Here is an 18,058-nt window from a genome sequence, read left to right on the forward strand (position 1 = left end):
AATAACAGATATGATTCAATGCAGAGAGGTCTATTCACACATAGTGAGTGAGAAAGGTGACTGGAAAGGAAAAACTCAATGCATCATGGGAATCCCCCGGCAGCCTACATCTATTGCAGCATAACTAAGGGAGGATTCAGGGTCACCTGGTCCGGCCCTAACTATATGCTTTAGCAAAAAGGAAAGTTTTAAGCCTAATCTTGAAAGTAGAGATAGTGTCTGTCTCCCGAATCCAAACTGGAAGCTGGTTCCACAGAAGAGGGGCCTGAAAACTGAAGGCTCTCCCTCCCATTCTACTTTTAAATACTCTAGGAACAACAAGTAGGCCTGCAGTGTGAGAGCGAAGTGCTCTAATAGGGTGATATGGTACTACAAGGTCATTAAGATAAGATGGGGCCTGATTATTTAAGACCTTGTATGTGAGGAGCAGGTTTTTGAATTCAATTCTGGATTTAACAGGAAGCCAATGAAGGGAAGCCAAAACAGGAGAAATATGCTCTCTCTTTCTAGTCCCTGTCAGTAGTCTTGCTGCAGCATTTTGGATCAGCTGAAGGCTTTTCAGCGAGTTTTTAGGACATCCTGATAATAATGCATTACAGTCGGCAAGCCTAAAAGTATTAATTAATGAACTATTTTTTCAGCATCACACTGAGAGAGGATCTTTCTAATAAATATATGTGTTCCCTTCCATTTGCGCAATATCTTTAAAGATATTGCGCAAATGGAAGAAAGCAGTCCTACATATTTATTTAATGTATGCACTGAAGAACATATCCTGGTTAAAATGACTCAAAGGTTCCTGACAGCTTTACTGGAGCCCAATTTCATCCATCCAAATAGAATATTATGGTCAACAGTATCGAACGCTGCACTAAGGTCTAGCAGGACAAGCACAGAGACGAGTCCACTGTCACAGGCCATAAGAAGATCATTTGTAACCTTCACTAAAGCTGTTTCTGTGCTGTGATGAGCTCTGAAACCTGACTGAAACTCTTCAAATAAGCCATTCCTCTGCAGATGATCTGTTAGCTGTTTGACAACTACTCTTTCAAGAATTCTTGAGATAAAAGAAAGGTTGGAGATTGACCTGTAACTAGCTAAGTAAGAGAGTAAGAGATTACTTTTTAGGTAATAGTTTAACTACTGCTAGCTTGAAGGCCTGTGGTACAGAGCCGATTATTAGAGATAGGTTGATCATATTTAAGATTGAAGCATAAATTAATGGCAGGACTTCTTTGAGCAGTTTTGTAGGAATGGGGTCTAAAAGACACATTGATGGTTTGGAGGAATTAATTATTGAAATTAACTCAGAAAGATCAATTGGAGAAAAAGAGTCTAAATGAATATCAATGGTACTAAAAGTAGCTGTAGATAATATTACATCTGTGGGATGATTATTGGTAATTTTTTCTCTAATGATAAAAATTTTATTTGTGAAGAAGTTCATGAAGTCATTACTAGTTAACGTTAAAGGGATGATTGGCTCAATAGAGCTCTGACTTTTTGTCAGCCTGGCTACAGTGCTGAAGAGAAACCTGGGGTTGTTCTTATTTTCTTCAATCAGTGACGAATAGTAAGATGTTCTGGCTTTGCGGAGGGCTTTCTTATAAAGCAACAAACTATTTCTCCAGGCTAAATGATGATCTTTTAAATTTGTGACATGCCATTTCCTCTCCAGATTACGAGTCATCTGTTTGAGAATTATACCACGGAGTCAGGTACTTCTGATTTGAGGCCTTAGTTTTCACAGGAGCTACAGTATCCAGAGTCGTACGTAGTGAGGAGGTAAAATTATTAACAAGATAATCGACCTCTGTTGGAGTAGCGTTCAGATAGCTGCTCTGCTCTGTGTTGGTACAGGTCATTGAAGATGATAACAGTGGGTGGATTATATTCTTAAACTTAGTTACAGCGCTTTCAGAAAGACATCTACTGTGATGAAGTCTACGCTCCACTGCTGTGTAATCAATTATTGTAAATGTAAATGTTATCAGGAAATGATCAGACAGGGTTTTCAGGAAACACTGTTAAATGTTCAGTTTCTATGCCATATGTTAAAACAAGATCTAGAGTGTGATTAAAGTGATCGGTGGGTTCTTTTAAAGTTTGAGAGAAGCCAAATTGAGTCTAATAACAGATTAAATGCCATGTTGAGGCTGTCATTTTTAGCATCTACATGGATGTTAAAATCACCCACAATAATTATTTTATCTGAGCTCAGAACTAAATCAGATAAAAAGTCTGAGAAATCAGAGAGAAACTCTGTGTAAGGCCCAGGTGGACGATAGATGATAACAAGTAAGACTGGTTTCTGAGTTTCACAGCTGGGGTGGACGAGGTTAAGCATCAGGCTTTCAAATGAATTAAAAGTCTGTCTTTGTTTTTCGTTAATTAATAGGCTGGTGTGAAAAATTGCTGCCACACCGCCCCCTCGGCCTGTGCTTCGAGATTTCTGGTAGTTAGAATGACTCGGGGGTGTTGATTCATTTAAACTAACATAATCATCCTGCTGCAACCAGGTTTCTGTAAGGCAGAGTAAATCGATTTCGATCAATTATTAAGTCATGTACTAACAGAGACTTGGAGGAGAGAGACCTAATATTTAATAATCCACATTTCACTGTTTTACTCTTTGGTTCAGATGTGGATACTGTATTGTTCTTTCTTTGTAATTGTTTATGTTTAAGTGGTTTGTTGCTGGTTTTTAGTTTGTTTTTTGTCTGTTTGGGAGCTGACACAGTCTCTATGGAGATGGGTTTTTGGGGGGGTAGCAGGAGGAAAGAAGCTGCAGAGAGGCGTGTAAGACTGCAACTCTGCTTCCTGGTCCCAGTTCTGGATAGTCACATTTTGGGGGTTTAATCAACTTGGCCAGATTTCTAGAAATGAGAGCTGCTCCATCCAAAGTGGGATGGATGCCGTCTCTCCTAACAAGACCAGGTTTCCTCCAGAAGGTTTGCCAATTATCTATGAAGCCCACATCGTTTCTGGGACACCACTCAGACAGCCAGCAATTTAAGGAGAACATGCGGCTAAACATGTCACTCCTGGTCTGATTGGGGAGGGGACCAGACAAAACTACAGAGTCCCACATTGTTTTGGCAAAGTTACACACCGATTCAATATTGATTTTAGTGACCTCCGATTGGCGTAACCGGGTGTCATTACTGCCGACGTGAATTATGATTTTACTGAATTTACGTTTACCCTTAGCCAGCAGTTTTAAATTTCCTTCAATGTCGCCTGCTCTGGCCCCTGGAAGACAATTGACTATGGTTGCCGGTGTCTCTAGCTTCACATGTCTGAGAACAGAATCACCAATTACCAGAGTTTGACCCGCGGCGGGTGTGTCGCCGAGTGGGGAAAAACGGTTAGACACATGAACGGGTTGGTGGTGTAACTGGGGCTTCTGTTTAAGACTATGCTTCCTTCTACTGATCCTTTGATAGAGTAGGGTGCCAGTTTTATTTAGTAATGAATACAAATGCCTTCCCCTTGTACTGTTTTCCCAATTAAGTTGTCACTGCGGTTTTATCTGTTTCTATACAATACTTTTCACTTCTGACTTTGATCATTTTACTTTGCATTTAACATGATTTTTTTTTTAAATTGCACCTTTTGCTAACTATGAAGTACAGTCCAGTTCCTGTGTTCTGCCAGGTAATTGTATATTTGCATTTCTCAAGGTAAGACACCTGTTGAAATACTAATACTAGTACTAATAATACTATTAGCTGTTATTGAGCCAATTCAGTGGTACTCAGAGCCAGACATCAATCAGCCAACTGTCTGATTGATGACCCTGATTGCTGATGGACAGCACCTGAAGTAACGAGAGCTAGAAGGTATATAAAACCACCATGCCAAGCCTTCCACTAGTAGCAGCAGCTTTCGCCAACAACCTACTTGCAAAGCTGATCAGTCATAGTCAGGTGCTTGCTTCGAAATGGGTAAGTATCTCTTTTTATTCCTCCCCATTCTTCTCTGTGGTCATGATTGCTGGTATTGTTACTTAAATTAAACATTGGCAGTTGTAAAAGTGTTTTTTGTTTTGTTTTGTTTCCCCCCCCCCCCAATAGTGTGTGATTTAAAATATTCTTGACAGAGTAGGAATTTAATCTATTCTCCTTGTCTTTGCAGCCAAGAAAGTGCTGATTGTGTATGCCCATGAGAGCCCTACCTCTTTCAATGCTGCTGCCAAAGATGCTGCTGTGGCATCTCTGACTGCTCAAGGCTGCACTGTAGAGGTGTCTGACCTGTACGCCATGACGTTCAAAGCTGCTGCTACTACTGAGGACATCACTGGTATACAAATATTCTGCAGGTATAGGAATGCTTTATTTGCTCTTCAGGTGCAAACGCTAGATTTTTGTTGCAGGTGGTGTGAAGAATGCAGAGGGATGCTATGCAGATCAGATTAAATTGGCATGGGAGGAGGGCAGACTTGCAGAAGACATCAAAAAAGAGCAGGAGAAGCTCAAGGAGGCAGACCTTGTCATCTTTCAGGTAGTGCCTGACTGGAATCGTGTGGTGTGTGGGGTTTTTTTTTTGTTTTTTTTTGTTGTCAGCTGAAGGGTGTACACATCAAAATGACCATTAAACCTGTGTTCCCAGTTCCCCATGTACTGGTCATCTGTTCCTGCAATCATGAAGGGGTGGATGGATCGGGTGTTGGGCTTTGCCTACGCACAGGAGAAGCGGTACAGTGAGGGGATCTTCAAGGTGAGAGCTCCACCAACATGTCTGTGTTCAGGCTGTGTCCTCTCCCTCTTTGCTCACCCCTTGCTCTCTGTACAGGACAAAAAAGCCATGCTGTCCTTCACCACTGACTGTCCTGAATCTGTGTACAGTGACACTGGCATCAATGGTGACATCAATGTCACACTGTGGCCACTGCAGGTGAGGTCTCACTATAAACAGAGCCAAGCATGAAATGCTCTGTCATGTGGTAACAGCTGCTCCTCCCTGTGTGCAGAACGGGATCCTGAACTACTGTGGCTTCCAGGTTTTTGCCCCTCAGATCTTCTGGGATCCTGCTACTGGTTCTCCTGAATCTCGCAGCTCCATGCTGGAGGGCTGGCGCACACGACTGCAAAACCTCTGTGGGGAAGCCACTGTGTACTTTGCTCCCTTGGACTACTTTGACAAGGAGAAGGGTTTCCTGCTGAAGCCGGAGGTCAAAGAGAAATATGCCAGCAAAGAGTCTGGCCTCACAGTGGGGATCCACATGGGCAAGCCATTGCCAGCCAACAGCCAGACCAAGGCTGGGATCTGACAATGGAGTGGGTCAATGAAATGTCTTGGTCTTAAAATGTGTGCTGCAATAAAAAGCCTGCTTTATTGGAACTTCAGTTTGAGCAATGAGTTTCAAATGCACCACTTGGTTTCATACAGTTCAGCCATCTAGAAAATGGTACATATACATAACAGGATATACAAAGCTGTCTCTGTAGGCTTTGAAGACTGGTGTCATTATCCAACACTGACCAAATTGACACTTGGGGCTTTGTTGTATACCAGAAATGTGAGCTGGCAATGGTACACAAAGAACTGATGCAATGTGTGGCATTAGCATGCTGAGTGACGGCTTGATCCATCCAGCTCACTACACAATCTAGAACATGGTGTCGTCACCTTCATGGTTCACTTGGCACTGCTTCATCGCCTCTTTCCTGTACAGGTACTGTCTCTCTACCAGTAGCACCACTGCTGGAATTGTGGGGAATGTTGGCCCTTTTCATCAAGGGGAGAGAGGAGCTCAGATTACCAAGTAATTTTCAGCATGTGAGCAGAGGGGAAATGTGGCACTTTAAAATATGAAGGTGTGGTCAGCCAGTACCACCATTACCTTTCAGTAGTGGTCAAAAGAAGGCCAAAAATGACACATCTAAATATATTTTAACTCATTAGCTATTTAGCATTTCGTATGTACAAAATTCCAACATAAGATGTCTTTGAGAGAATTAGAAATGGTTGTCCTGAAGCTGGCAGCCTAAAAACACTGGGTCCAATTACATCCAAAATTTCATTTTTCTGCAATACATTTTCTGGTTTTGGTCCATTCACAAACTGATACAGATTCAGGGCTGGAACCTATCCCAACTCCCACAGGGCAAGAGGTAGGGTACATCCTAAATAGGAAACTGGCCTGTTGTACAGTCCATTTTATATCCTATAGTGTGAAATTTCTCATTTCTCCTTAATTTTGTAAATAGGTACATGAATGCTCCAGATTTGAATGCAGTTTCAGTGGCACAATCGGTTAGCGCGCGGTACTTATATGACAGTATTTGGCTGAGCAATGCTGAGGGTGAGAGTTGAAGCCTCACCTGGAGCAGTGGCTTCATGCTTCTCCACATTTATGATAGAAAAACTCTTGTAGGTTACTGCTACAAAGGTTGTGTTGGCTAACACCCATATATGAAATAAGAAAATATAATACATAAACAGACTGTCGAATAATTCAGCCTATTTGTATGCTGAGTTATAAACAAGTATCTTGTACTTTAAGCGTTAAGATGAGGCGGGGTACACTCTTTCTTGTGGTGCTCCAATCAGTGCATGTATGATAGTATTAGACAGAGCAATGTTGTGGCTCTATGTCCATGGTCCTTGAATGACAAAAATACGCAACAAACAAAAAGAGGCGGTACACACCCTAGACAGGCTGCCAGCCTATCTCAAGCCTAGTACTCATTTGTTCATTAATTTTTCTTTGATTTATTATAGGTCCATGAATGGTGTTTTTTTTCAGTGCTCCAGTGGCGCAATTGGTTAGCGTGTGGTACTTATATGACAGTATTGGGCAGAGCAATGCCGAGGTTGTGAGTTCAAGCCTCACCTGGAGCATAATGGTCAAGCTATTTTTTTACCTAATGCCAATAGATAAATGCTCAAGAAAAAAAAAAGTGTCCTTGTTTCTTGAGAAAATAACAAATCTCATGTAGGCAAATGCTACCGACAGCACTACTGTCTGCTTTCTTCAAAAAGAGAACCGCTTGACTCATCTTGAAGAGGAGTTGAGGGGGCCATTGAAGGGAAAAGCTGGTGCCAGGTTGAAAGGGTGGTGCTCTCTTTGTGGTAGAGTATAGCTTCCTGTTCTTGTTGCAACATACGGTGGTGTTTTTGTGTAGCTTGTCAGAAAATGTAATTAAAAACTTATAGATATATGCCATATCCCTTAATGATATACTCGGTTACATCAATAGGAAGTCACTAAAATCAATACTGAATCGGTGTGTAACTTTGCCAAAACAATGTTGGATTGTGTAGTTTTCTCTGTCCCCTCCCCAACCAGCAGTGACATGTTTAGCCACATGTTCTCCTTAAATTGCTGGCTGTCTGAGTGGTGTCCAAAAAATGATGTGGGCTTTATAGATAACTGGGAAACTTTCTGGAGGAAACCTGGTCTTTGTTTGGAAAGACGGCATCCATCCCACTTTGGATGGAGCAGCTCTCATTTCTAGAAATCTGGCCAAGTTGATTAAACCCCCAAAATGTGACTATCCAGAACTGGGACCAGGAAGCAGAGTTGCAGTCTTACATGCCTCTCTGCAGCTTCTCTTTTCCTGTTATCCTCCAAACCTCATCCCCTTAGAGACTGTGTCAGCTCCTAAACAACAAACTAAAAATCTCTTGATGCATGCTCAATGATCCAGGTAAGGTTGATTCTGTTCATCTGAACGTAGTGTTTTCAATGGGAGAAACGTTTCGTCACGCTTCCAAGTGACTTCTGCAGTCTCAGCTGACTGCAGGTTTCCCCAGCTTATAAACAGTACATTTGCACAGAGGTCAGTTCCTTGATCATTAATATGCAAATTGTCATGACGATTGATCAGCAACCACTGATCAAAGCTTACTGATTAAAGCCCACTGATCAGTGGCCATGAGTATCATTCACAGAGAGTTGGGGAATGGCTGCAATCACAGCATTGTAAGATGGCAAAAGATGTACCCTTAGGCCCCCTCCTCGATTCAGAGATGGTCTTTCCCTTTTCACGTAAATGGCCTCCTTGACTCCCCGCTCAAACCAGGGGCCTAAAAAAAGCTCCAACCAATCCAGGAGAGAAGGACAACTGCTGCCTAAGCAAAAACCCTTAGTGATCTCGTATGTGTCAGGAGTATCAGAACAGTTGAGACACATTTCCTCTTAAACGCCGCGTCTCGGTTACTTTTGAACCCCAAAACACGCTGCACCAAAAATTGGTCCACCCCAAGGATCGGGTCCCTCGACACAAACAGAGTAATATACTGTACGCTGTTAAGTGCAAGGAGGATTGCCAGGATTTATACATCAGAGAAACCAACCAACCTCCGCCGAAGCAGATGGCACAACACAGAAGAGCTACCTCGTCAAGCCAGGACTCTGCAGTCTATTTACACCAACAGGCCAGTGGACACTCTTTCAGTGATGAGGATGTACACATCCTGGACAGGGAGGAAGGCTGGTTTGAGCGCGGAGTCAAGGTTTCTCTTCAGCACTGTAGCCAGACTGACAAAAATTCAGAGCTCTGTTAAGCCAACCATTCCTTTAATGATAACTAGAAATGATTTCATGAATTTCTTTACAAACAAAACTTTAATCATCTCACAGACGTAATATTATATCCATCTAATTTCAGTACAATTTGTATTCATTTAGTCTTTTTCTCCAATTGATCTTTCTGAGTTAACTTCAGTAATTAATTCCTCCAAACCATCAATGTGTCTTTTAGACCCCATTCCTACAAGACTGCTCCAAGAATCCTGCCATTCATTCATTCATTTCATTTCATTTATTTGTTCATTTTCAGGCACAACAAATACCTATATTGAACATAAAATGCACAAAACAAAAAACAAAAATTGCCTGAAAAAGGAGTGGGACGAAGAAAACTTATTAAATCCCACCCCTATACTCACTCATCAACAAAAAAAACCCAATAAACTTCCCGCAGCTACGCCCATCATTGCATACAGACCCATCAACAGCCCCGGGCACATACAAGCATCTAAACGGCAGCTCGCAAACAACAATTAGAGCTTTCATAACTGAATACAGAATATATAAATTATAAATTGCATTACCACAGGTAACAGGCAGTAATAACTACAAGTAACAAACACACATACATATACATACATATATATCTACACACACATGTACATATATGTACATACATACGCACACTTTTTTTTTTTTTTTTTTCGGAATCCATACCAGCAATGGTAAGAGAACAGACATTACAGAGCACACTAAAAACCATCATTGAGTATACTGTGACCAGACCAACTGTTTGTAGAGAAATTTAAATCTATGAATATTTTTGCATTGTTTCAATTGTAAACTCAGACTGTTCCAGATTTTCACACCACATACAGACACACAAAAACCTTTACGGGTTGTTCGAGTTCTGGGTAATTTGAATTCTCCAAAGCCTCTCACATTATAAACCTTTTCTCGAATTTCAAATCTAGTTTGTAAATTTGCCGATAAAAGTTTAGTAAAAGCTTTATACAAAATTATGGATGTATTGTAATTAACCAGATCCTGGAATTTAAGTAACTTTGCCTGAAGAAAGAGTTTGTGAGTATGATCTAGATAACCAGCCTTGTGAATAATACGCAGTGCTCGTTTCTGTACTGTGACTAATGGATTAGTTGTATTTTTATATGTATTTCCCCACACTTCCACACAATATGTAAGATATGGAAGAACCAGGGTACAGTACAGAGTACGAAGTGCATCTTTATCAAGGAATTGTTTCACTTTGTTCAAAACTGCGAGGCTTCTGGAAATTTTGGTTTTTATGTGTCTGACGTGGGGTTTCCATGAAATTTTATTATCAATTACGACTCCCAAAAATTTGTTTTCACTCACATTATCAATTGGTACACCTTCAATGATAATTGGTAATTCTATATTATATTTTAAATTACCAAAAAACATTGCTTTAGTTTTATTTATATTTAATGATAATTTATTTATGTCCATCCATTTTTTAAATTAATTTTAGCTCCCTGTTTACGGTCATTACAAGATCAGTATAATCATCGCTACTGAAAAATATGTTGGTGTCATCTGCGAACAGTATGAGTTTAAGTACTTGAGAAACATCAAAAATATCATTTATGTATACATTGAAAAGTTTTGGTCCCAACACTGACCCTTGGGGAACACCACATGTAATACCAAGTTTCTCTGAATGGTAATGCCCTATGCTAACATATTGTTCCCGACCCGTTAGGTAACTTTTTAACCAGTTACCAGCTTTCCCTCGAATACCATATCTTTCCAATTTATCCAATAAAATTGAGTGATTGATTGTGTCGAAGGCCTTTTTGAGATCAACAAAAATACCAACTGCATATTTATTTTTATCCAGTGTATCAGTAATTTCTTCTACTGCCTCAATTATCGCCATTGAAGTGGTGCTTTGCGTTCTGAAACCATACTGACCAACATTTATTATTTGATGTTTTTCAATTAATTTATGCTTCAATCTTAAATATGATTAACCCATCTCTAATAATCGGCTCTATACCGCAGGCCTTCAAGCTAGCGGTAGTTAAACTATTGCCTAAAAAGTAATCTCTTACTCTCTTACTTAGCTAGTTACAGGTCAATCTCCAACTCTTCTTTTATCTCAAGAATTCTTGAGATAAAAGAAGAGTTTGAAGAGTTTGAAGAGTTTCAGTCAGGTTTCAGAGCTCAGCACAGCACAGAAACAGCTTTAGTGAAGGTTACAAATGATCTTCTTATGGCCTCTGACAGTGGACTCGTCTCTGTGCTTGTCCTGCTAGACCTTAGTGCAGCGTTCGATACTGTTGACCATAATATTCTATTTGGATGGATGAAATTGGGCTCCAGTAAAATTGTCAGGAACCTTTGAGTCATTTTAACCAGGATATGTCCTTCAGTGCATACATTAAATAAATATGTAGGACTGCTTTCTTCCATTTGCGCAATATCTTTAAAGATATTGCGCAAATGGAAGGGAACACATATATTTATTAGAAAGATCCTCTCTCAATGTGATGCTGAAAAAATAGTTCATTAATTAATACTTTTAGGCTTGCCGACTGTAATTCATTATTATCAGGATGTCCTAAAAACGCCCTGAAAAGCCTTCAGCTTATCCAAAATGCTGCAGCAAGAGCACTGACAGGGAGTAGAAAGAGAGAGCATATTTCTCCTATATTGGCTTCCCTTCACTGGCTACCTGTTAAATCCAGAACCAAATTCAAAATCTGGCTCCTTACATACAAGGTCTTCAATAATCAGGCCCCATCTTAACTCAGTGACTTTCTAGTACCATATCACCCTATTAGAGCTCTTTTCTCTGAGACTGCAGGCTGACTTGTGTCTCCCAGAATATTTAAAACTGCACTGTATAAATAAAATTGAATTGAATTGAATTGAATTGAATTGAACTGAACTGAACTGAACTGAATTGAATTGAATTGAACTGATCTGAAATGGGAACCGAGTAATGGTGCTGTGGTTGCAGATACTATCTCGCTGCGAATATGCTCTTGGTCTATGGTCATGACAATTTGCATATTCATACATACTGACTGACCTCATGGCCAGTTGCAAGTAAGTGATGGAACGTTCAGACATTGTGCAAAGGTGCGTTTCTAATGTTGGAAAAACCTCAAATCAGCCGATTCTCACCAAAAAGCTCACATGGATGACTGACAAAAGGTTCCTTCCACTATAAACAAACCATCCAGATGAACAGAACCAACTTTCTAGAAGAAGGTACGTTATGGTGACTTAAACCATGTACCATAGCTCCTACACTGAAAGGACACTTTGACCACATGATGGCACTGTAGAACGAGTGAAACTAAGATGACTATGACTTATAAATGAATCTTGTGTTTGAACTGGGCTGAAGGTTTAGGTTAATCTCAGAGTTATGCCCAAGTTTCTGTACAAAATGGGAAACCTGAGAGAAAATCCCGCAGTAGCAGCTGGCTGACTCATGAGGCTGATTGCTGATTGACAACATCTGTGTGAAGTATTGCTCGAAGTGTGTATAAAAGCAGCAGGTGTGGTTTGCTTCAGTATGGGCACCTTTTTCCTCTTATTATACCAGCTAGAGAGAACACTCATCATTTACTGTTGTTTTGAGAATGGGTAAGACTTTTTCTTCCTGGTAACTGCTGAAACTTGTTTGGTCTCTTATTTTGAACAATGTGAAATATTTGTATGTTTGTGATCTGACTGGAACTCTATCAATTTTGTTTGGCTTTGCAGCCAAGAAAGTGCTGATTGTGTATGCCCATGAAAGCCCTGCCTCTTTCAATGCTGCTGCCAAAGATGCTGCTGTGGCAGCCTTGACTGCTCAAGGCTGCACTGTAGAGGTGTCTGACCTGTACGCCATGAAGTTCAAAGCTGCTGCTACTACTGAGGACATCACTGGTATACAAATATTCTGCAGGTATAGGAATGCTTTGATTGTTCTTCAGATGCAAACACTAGATTTTTGTTGCAGGTGGTGTGAAGACTGCAGAGGGATGCTATGCAGGTCAGATTAAATTGGCATGGGAGGAGGGCAGACTTGCAGAAGACATCAAAAAAGAGCAGGAGAAGCTCAAGGAGGCAGACCTTGTCATCTTTCAGGTAGTGCCTGACTGGAAATGTGTATGGTCGGCTGACAGGTATCCACATCAAAATGACCATTAAACCTGTGTTCCCAGTTCCCCATGTACTGGTCATCTGTTCCTGCAGTCATGAAGGGGTGGATGGATCGGGTGTTGGGCTGTGCCTACGCACAGGAGAAGCGGTACAGTGAGGGGATCTTCAAGGTGAGAGCTCCACCAACATGTCTGTGTTCAGGCTGTGTCCTCTCCCTCTTTGCTCACTCCTTGCTCTCTGTACAGGACAAGAAAGCCATGCTGTCCTTCACCACTGACTGTCCTGAATCTGTGTACAGTGACACTGGCATCAATGGTGACATCAATGTCACACTGTGGCCACTGCAGGTGAGGTCTCACTATAAACAGAGCCAAGCATTAAATGATCTGTCATGTGGTAACAGTTGCTCCTCCCTGCGTGCAGAACGGGATCCTGAACTACTGTGGCTTCCAGGTTTTTGCCCCTCAGATCTTCTGGGATCCTGCTACTGGTTCTCCTGAATCTCGCAGCTCCATGCTGGAGGGCTGGCGCACACGACTGCAAAACCTCTGTGGGGAAGCCACTGTGTACTTTGCTCCCTTGGACTACTTTGACAAGGAGAAGGGTTTCCTGCTGAAGCCTGAGGTCAAAGAGAAATATGCCAGCAAAGAGTCGGGCCTCACAGTGGGGATCCACATGGGCAAGCCACTGCCAGCCAACAGCCAGACCAAGGCTGGGATCTGACGATGGAGTGGGTCCATGTAATGTCTTGGTCTTAAAATGTGTGCTGCAATAAAAAGGCTGCTTTACTGTAACTTCAGTTTGAGCAATGAGTTTCAAATGCACCACTTGGTTTCATACAGTTCAGCCATCTAGAAAATGGTACATATACACAAAGCTGTCTCTGTAGGCTTTGAAGACTGGTGTCATTATCCAACACTGACCAAATTGACACTTGGGGCTTTGTTGTATACCAGAAATGTGAGCTGGCAATGGTACACAAAGAACTGATGCAATGTGTGGCATTAGCATGCTGAGTGACGGCTTGATCCATCCAGCTCACTACACCATCTAGAACATGATGGTGTCGTCACCTTCATGGTTCACTTGGCACTGCTTCATTGCCTCTTTCCTGTACAGGTACTGTCTCTCTACCAGTAGCACCACTGCTGGAATGTTGGTGCTTTTCATCAAGGGGAGGGAGGAGCTCAGATTATCAAGTAATTTTCAGCATGTGAGCAGAGGGGAAATGTGGCACTTTAAAATATGAAGGTGTGGTCAGCCAGTACCACCATTACCTTTCAGTAGTGGTCAAAAGAAGGCCAAAAATGACACAACTAAATAAATTTTAACTTTCGTATGTACAAAATTCCAACATAAGATGTCTTTGAGAGAATTAGGAATAGTTGTCCTGAAGCTGGCAGCCTAAAAACACTGGGTCCAATTACATCCAAAATTTCATTTTTCTGCAATACATTTTCTGGTTTTGGTCCATTCACCAACTGATACAGATTCAGGGCTGGAACCTATCCCAACTCCCACAGGGCAAGAGGTAGGGTACATCCTAAATAGGAAACTGGCCTGTTGTACAGTCCATTTTATATCCTATAGTGTGAAATTTCTCATTTCTCCTTAATTTTGTAAATAGGTACATGAATGCTCCAGATTTGAATGCAGCTCCAGTGGCACAATCGGTTAGCGCGCGGTACTTATATGACAGTATTTGGCTGAGCAATGCTGAGCGTGAGAGTTGAAGCCTCACCTGGAGCAGTGGCTTCATGCTTCTCCACATTTATGATAGAAAAACTCATGTAGGTTACTGCTACAAAGGTTGTGTTGGCTAACACCCATATATGAAATAAGAAAATATAATACATAAACAGACTGTCGAATAATTCAGCCTATTTGTATGCTGAGTTATAAACAAGTATCTTGTACTTTAAGCGTTAAGATGAGGCGGGGTACACCCTTTCTTGTGGCGCTCCAATCAGTGCATGTATGATAGTATTAGACAGAGCAATGTTGTGGCTCTATGTCCATGGTCCTTGAATGACAAAAATACACAACAAACAAAAAGAGGCGGTACACACCCTAGACAGGCTGCCAGCCTATCTCAAGCCTAGTACTCATTTGTTCATTAATTTTTCTTTGATTTATTATAGGTCCATGAATGGTGTTTTATTTCAGAGCTCCAGTGGCGCAATTGGTTAGCGCGTGGTACTTATATGACAGTATTGGGCAGAGCAATGCCGAGGTTGTGAGTTCAAGCCTCACCTGGAGCATAATGGTCAAGTTTTTTTTTTTACCTAATGCCAATAGATACATGCTCAAGGAAAAAAAAAAGTGTCCTTGTTTCTTGAGAAAATAACAAATCTCATGTAGGCAAATGCTACCGACAGCACTACTGTCTGCTTTCTTCAAGGCAAGGCAAGGCAAGTTTATTTGTATAGCACAATTCAACAACAAGGTGATTCAAAGTGCTTTACAGAGACATTAGAAACAAAAACAAATAAAAAGCATGATTTAAAATTGATTAAAACAAGCAAACAAACAAACTAACTAATTAACAAACAAACAAACAAAACAGTATATAAAATCAAAACAGATAAAATCCGAACAATAGATAAAATCAGTAGTTAAAATGTTAGTTTTGAAATTTAAGCTTAAAAGTGTGTATTTGGTGTTTTATTCAAATGCAGCTGAGAATAGGTGAGTCTTCAACCTGGATTTAAATAAACTGAGTGTTTCAGCTGATCTGAGGCTTTCTGGGAGTTTGTTCTAGATATAAGGAGCATAAAAGCTGAATGCAGCTTCTCCGTGTCTGGTTCTGACTCTGGGAACTGATAAAAGACCGGATCCAGATGACCTGAGGGATCTGGAAGGTTCATACTGGGTCAGGAGGTCACTGATGTATTTTGGTCCTAAACCATTCAGAGCTTTATAGACCAGCATCAGAACTTTAAAGTCTATCCTCTGACGGACAGGCAGCCAGTTTAAAGACCTCAGAGCTGGACTGATGTGGTCCACTTTTTTGGTCTTAGTGAGGACTCGAGCAGCAGAGTTCTGAATGAGCTGTAGTTGTCTGACTGATTTTTTAGGTAGACCTGTAAAGATGCTGTTACAGTAATCAAGCCTACTAAAGATGAATGCATGGATTAGTTTTTCCAGATCCTGTTGAGACATCAGATCTTTTATCCTTGAAATATTCTTGAGGTGATAGTAAGCTGATTTTGTTATTGTCTTAATGTGTTTTTCTAAGTTTAGGTCTGCATCCATCACTACACCCAAATTTCTCGCCTGGTTTGTGGTTTTTAGGTGTATAGATTGAAGTTCTCTGGTGACCTGTAATCGTTTTTCTTTGGCGCCAAAGACTATTACTTCAGTTTTGTTTTTGTTTAGCTGGAGAAAATTGTGGCACAACCAGTCATTAATTTCCTCAATGCATTTACCAAGAGCCTGTACAGGGCCTCGGGCTCCTGGTGACATTGTGATATATATTTGTGTGTCATCTGTATAGCTGTGGTAGTTTATTTTGTTGTTCTTTATAATCTGTGCCAGTGGGAGCATGTAAATGTTAAACAGAGGGGGTTCCAAGATGGAACCTTGGGGAACTCCACATGTGATACTTGTCTGCTCAGATGTGAAGTTACCTATTGATACAAAGTATTTCCTGTTTTCTAAGTATGTTTTGAACCAGTTTAGTACAGTTCGAGAAAGACCTGCCCAGTTCTCCAGTCGTTTGAGTAATATGTTGTGGTCAACTGTGTCAAATGCTGCACTGAGATCCAGTAAAACTAACTAACTAAAAAGAGAACTGCTTTACTCACCTTGAAGAGGAGTTGAGGGGGTCATTGAAGGCAAAAGCTGGTGCCAGGTTGAAAGGGTGGTGCTCTCTTTGTGGTAGAGCTTCCTGTTCTTGTTGCAACATACGGTGGTGTTTTTGTGTAGCTTGTCAGAAAATGTAATTAAAAACTTATAGATATATGCCATATCCCATAATGATATACTCGGTTACATCAATAGGAAGTCACTAAAATCAATACTGAATCGGTGTGTAACTTTGCCAAAACAATGTTGGATTGTGTAGTTTTCTCTGTTCCCCTCCCCAACCAGCAGTGACATGTTTAGCCACATGTTCTCCTTAAATTGCTGGCTGTCTGAGTGGTGTCCAAAAAATGATGTGGGCTTTATAGATAACTGGGAAACTTTCTGGAGGAAACCTGGTCTTGTTTGGAAAGACAGCATCCATCCCACTTTGGATGGAGCAGCTCTCATTTCTAGAAATCTGGCCAAGTTGATTAAACCCCCAAAATGTGACTATCCAGAACTGGGACCAGGAAGCAGAGTTGCAGTCTTACATGCCTCTCTGCAGCTTCTCTTTTCCGGTTATCCTCCAAACCCCATCCCCTTAGAGACTGTGTCAGCTCCTAAACAACAAACTAAAAATCTCTTGATGCATGCTCAATGATCCAGGTAAGTAAATCCCAAAAGGTTGATTCTGTTCATCTGAACGTAGTGTTTTCAATGGGAGAAACGTTTTGTCACTCTTCCAAGTGACTTCTGCAGTCTCAGCTGACTGCAGGTTTCCCCAGCTTATAAACAGTACATTTGCACAGAGGTCAGTTCCTTGATCATTAATATGCAAATTGTCATGACGATTGATCACCAACCACTGATCAAAGCTTACTGATTAAAGCCCATTGATCAAAGCCCACTGATCAGTGGCCATGAGTACCATTCACAGAGAGTTGGGGAATGGCTGCAATCACAGCATGTAAGATGGCAAAAGATCTACCCTTAGGCCCCCTCCTCGATTCAGAGATGGTCTTTCCCTTTTCACGTAAATGATCTCCTTGACTTCCCGCTCAAACCAGGGGCCTAAAGAAAGCTCCAACCAATCCAGGAGAGAAGGACAACTGCTGCCTAAGCAAAAACCCTTAGTGATCTCGTATGTGTCAGGAGTATCAGAACAGTTGAGACACATTTCCTCTTAAACGCCGCGTCTCGGTTACTTTTGAACTCCAAAGCACGCTGCACCAAAAATTGGTCCACCCCAAGGATCGGGTCCTTCGACACAAACAGAGTAATATACTGTACGCTGTTAAGTGCAAGTAGGATTGCCAGTATTTATACATCAGAGAAACCAAACAACCTCCGGTGAAGCAGCTGGCACAACACAGAAGAGCTACCTCGTCAAGCCAGGACTCTGCAGTCTATTTACACCTACAGGCCAGTGGACACTCTTTCAGTGATGAGGATGTACACATCCTGGACAGGGAGGAACGCTGGTTTGAGCGCGGAGTCAAGGTTTCTCTTCAGCACTGTAGCCAGACTGACAAAAATTCAGAGCTCTGTTAAGCCAACCATTCCTTTAATGATAACTAGAAATGATTTCATGAATTTCTTTACAAACAAAGAAATTCATGAATATGAATTCATAATATTACATCTCACAGA

The 18,058-nt window shown here is 41.2% G+C and overlaps 2 protein-coding genes and 2 non-coding genes across 4 annotated transcripts in view; all 4 read left to right on the forward strand.

The window, feature by feature from the left end:
* Window positions 1–3,928: 3,928 nt before the first annotated feature.
* Window positions 3,929–18,058, forward strand: part of LOC120737906 (NAD(P)H dehydrogenase [quinone] 1-like) — a 42,420-nt gene continuing 28,290 nt past the window's right edge. The window contains exon 1 of the mRNA XM_040038818.1: window positions 3,929–3,947. Within this exon, the coding sequence (XP_039894752.1) occupies window positions 3,944–3,947 (4 nt within the window). The 5' untranslated portion in view covers window positions 3,929–3,943. The remainder of the gene's footprint in view (window positions 3,948–18,058) is intronic.
* trnai-uau lies at window positions 6,753–6,846 on the forward strand. The gene is made up of 2 exons: window positions 6,753–6,790; window positions 6,811–6,846. It is a non-coding gene; the product is annotated as a tRNA-Ile (tRNA).
* On the forward strand, window positions 12,018–13,413 carry LOC120737910 (NAD(P)H dehydrogenase [quinone] 1-like). Its single transcript, XM_040038824.1, has 6 exons — window positions 12,018–12,121; window positions 12,242–12,406; window positions 12,480–12,607; window positions 12,685–12,792; window positions 12,868–12,969; window positions 13,046–13,413. Exons 1-6 carry the CDS (start codon window positions 12,118–12,120, stop codon window positions 13,343–13,345), a joined length of 807 nt encoding a protein of 268 aa, XP_039894758.1. The 5' UTR covers window positions 12,018–12,117; the 3' UTR covers window positions 13,346–13,413.
* On the forward strand, window positions 14,790–14,883 carry trnai-uau. Its single transcript has 2 exons — window positions 14,790–14,827; window positions 14,848–14,883. It is a non-coding gene; the product is annotated as a tRNA-Ile (tRNA).

Source organism: Simochromis diagramma, unplaced genomic scaffold, assembly GCF_900408965.1.
Source record: "Simochromis diagramma unplaced genomic scaffold, fSimDia1.1 OVJJ01000402.1, whole genome shotgun sequence".
NCBI classification, from domain to species: domain Eukaryota; kingdom Metazoa; phylum Chordata; class Actinopteri; order Cichliformes; family Cichlidae; genus Simochromis; species Simochromis diagramma.

What these genes read in the sequence shown, in the direction of transcription:
- LOC120737910 (XM_040038824.1), top strand. An exon ending in TACTACTGAGGACATCACTG is followed by an intron (nt 12,407 to 12,479) that starts GTATACAAATAT and finishes TTTTTGTTGCAG; the next exon opens with GTGGTGTGAAGACTGCAGAG. An exon ending in ACAGTGAGGGGATCTTCAAG is followed by an intron (nt 12,793 to 12,867) that starts GTGAGAGCTCCA and finishes CTCTCTGTACAG; the next exon opens with GACAAGAAAGCCATGCTGTC.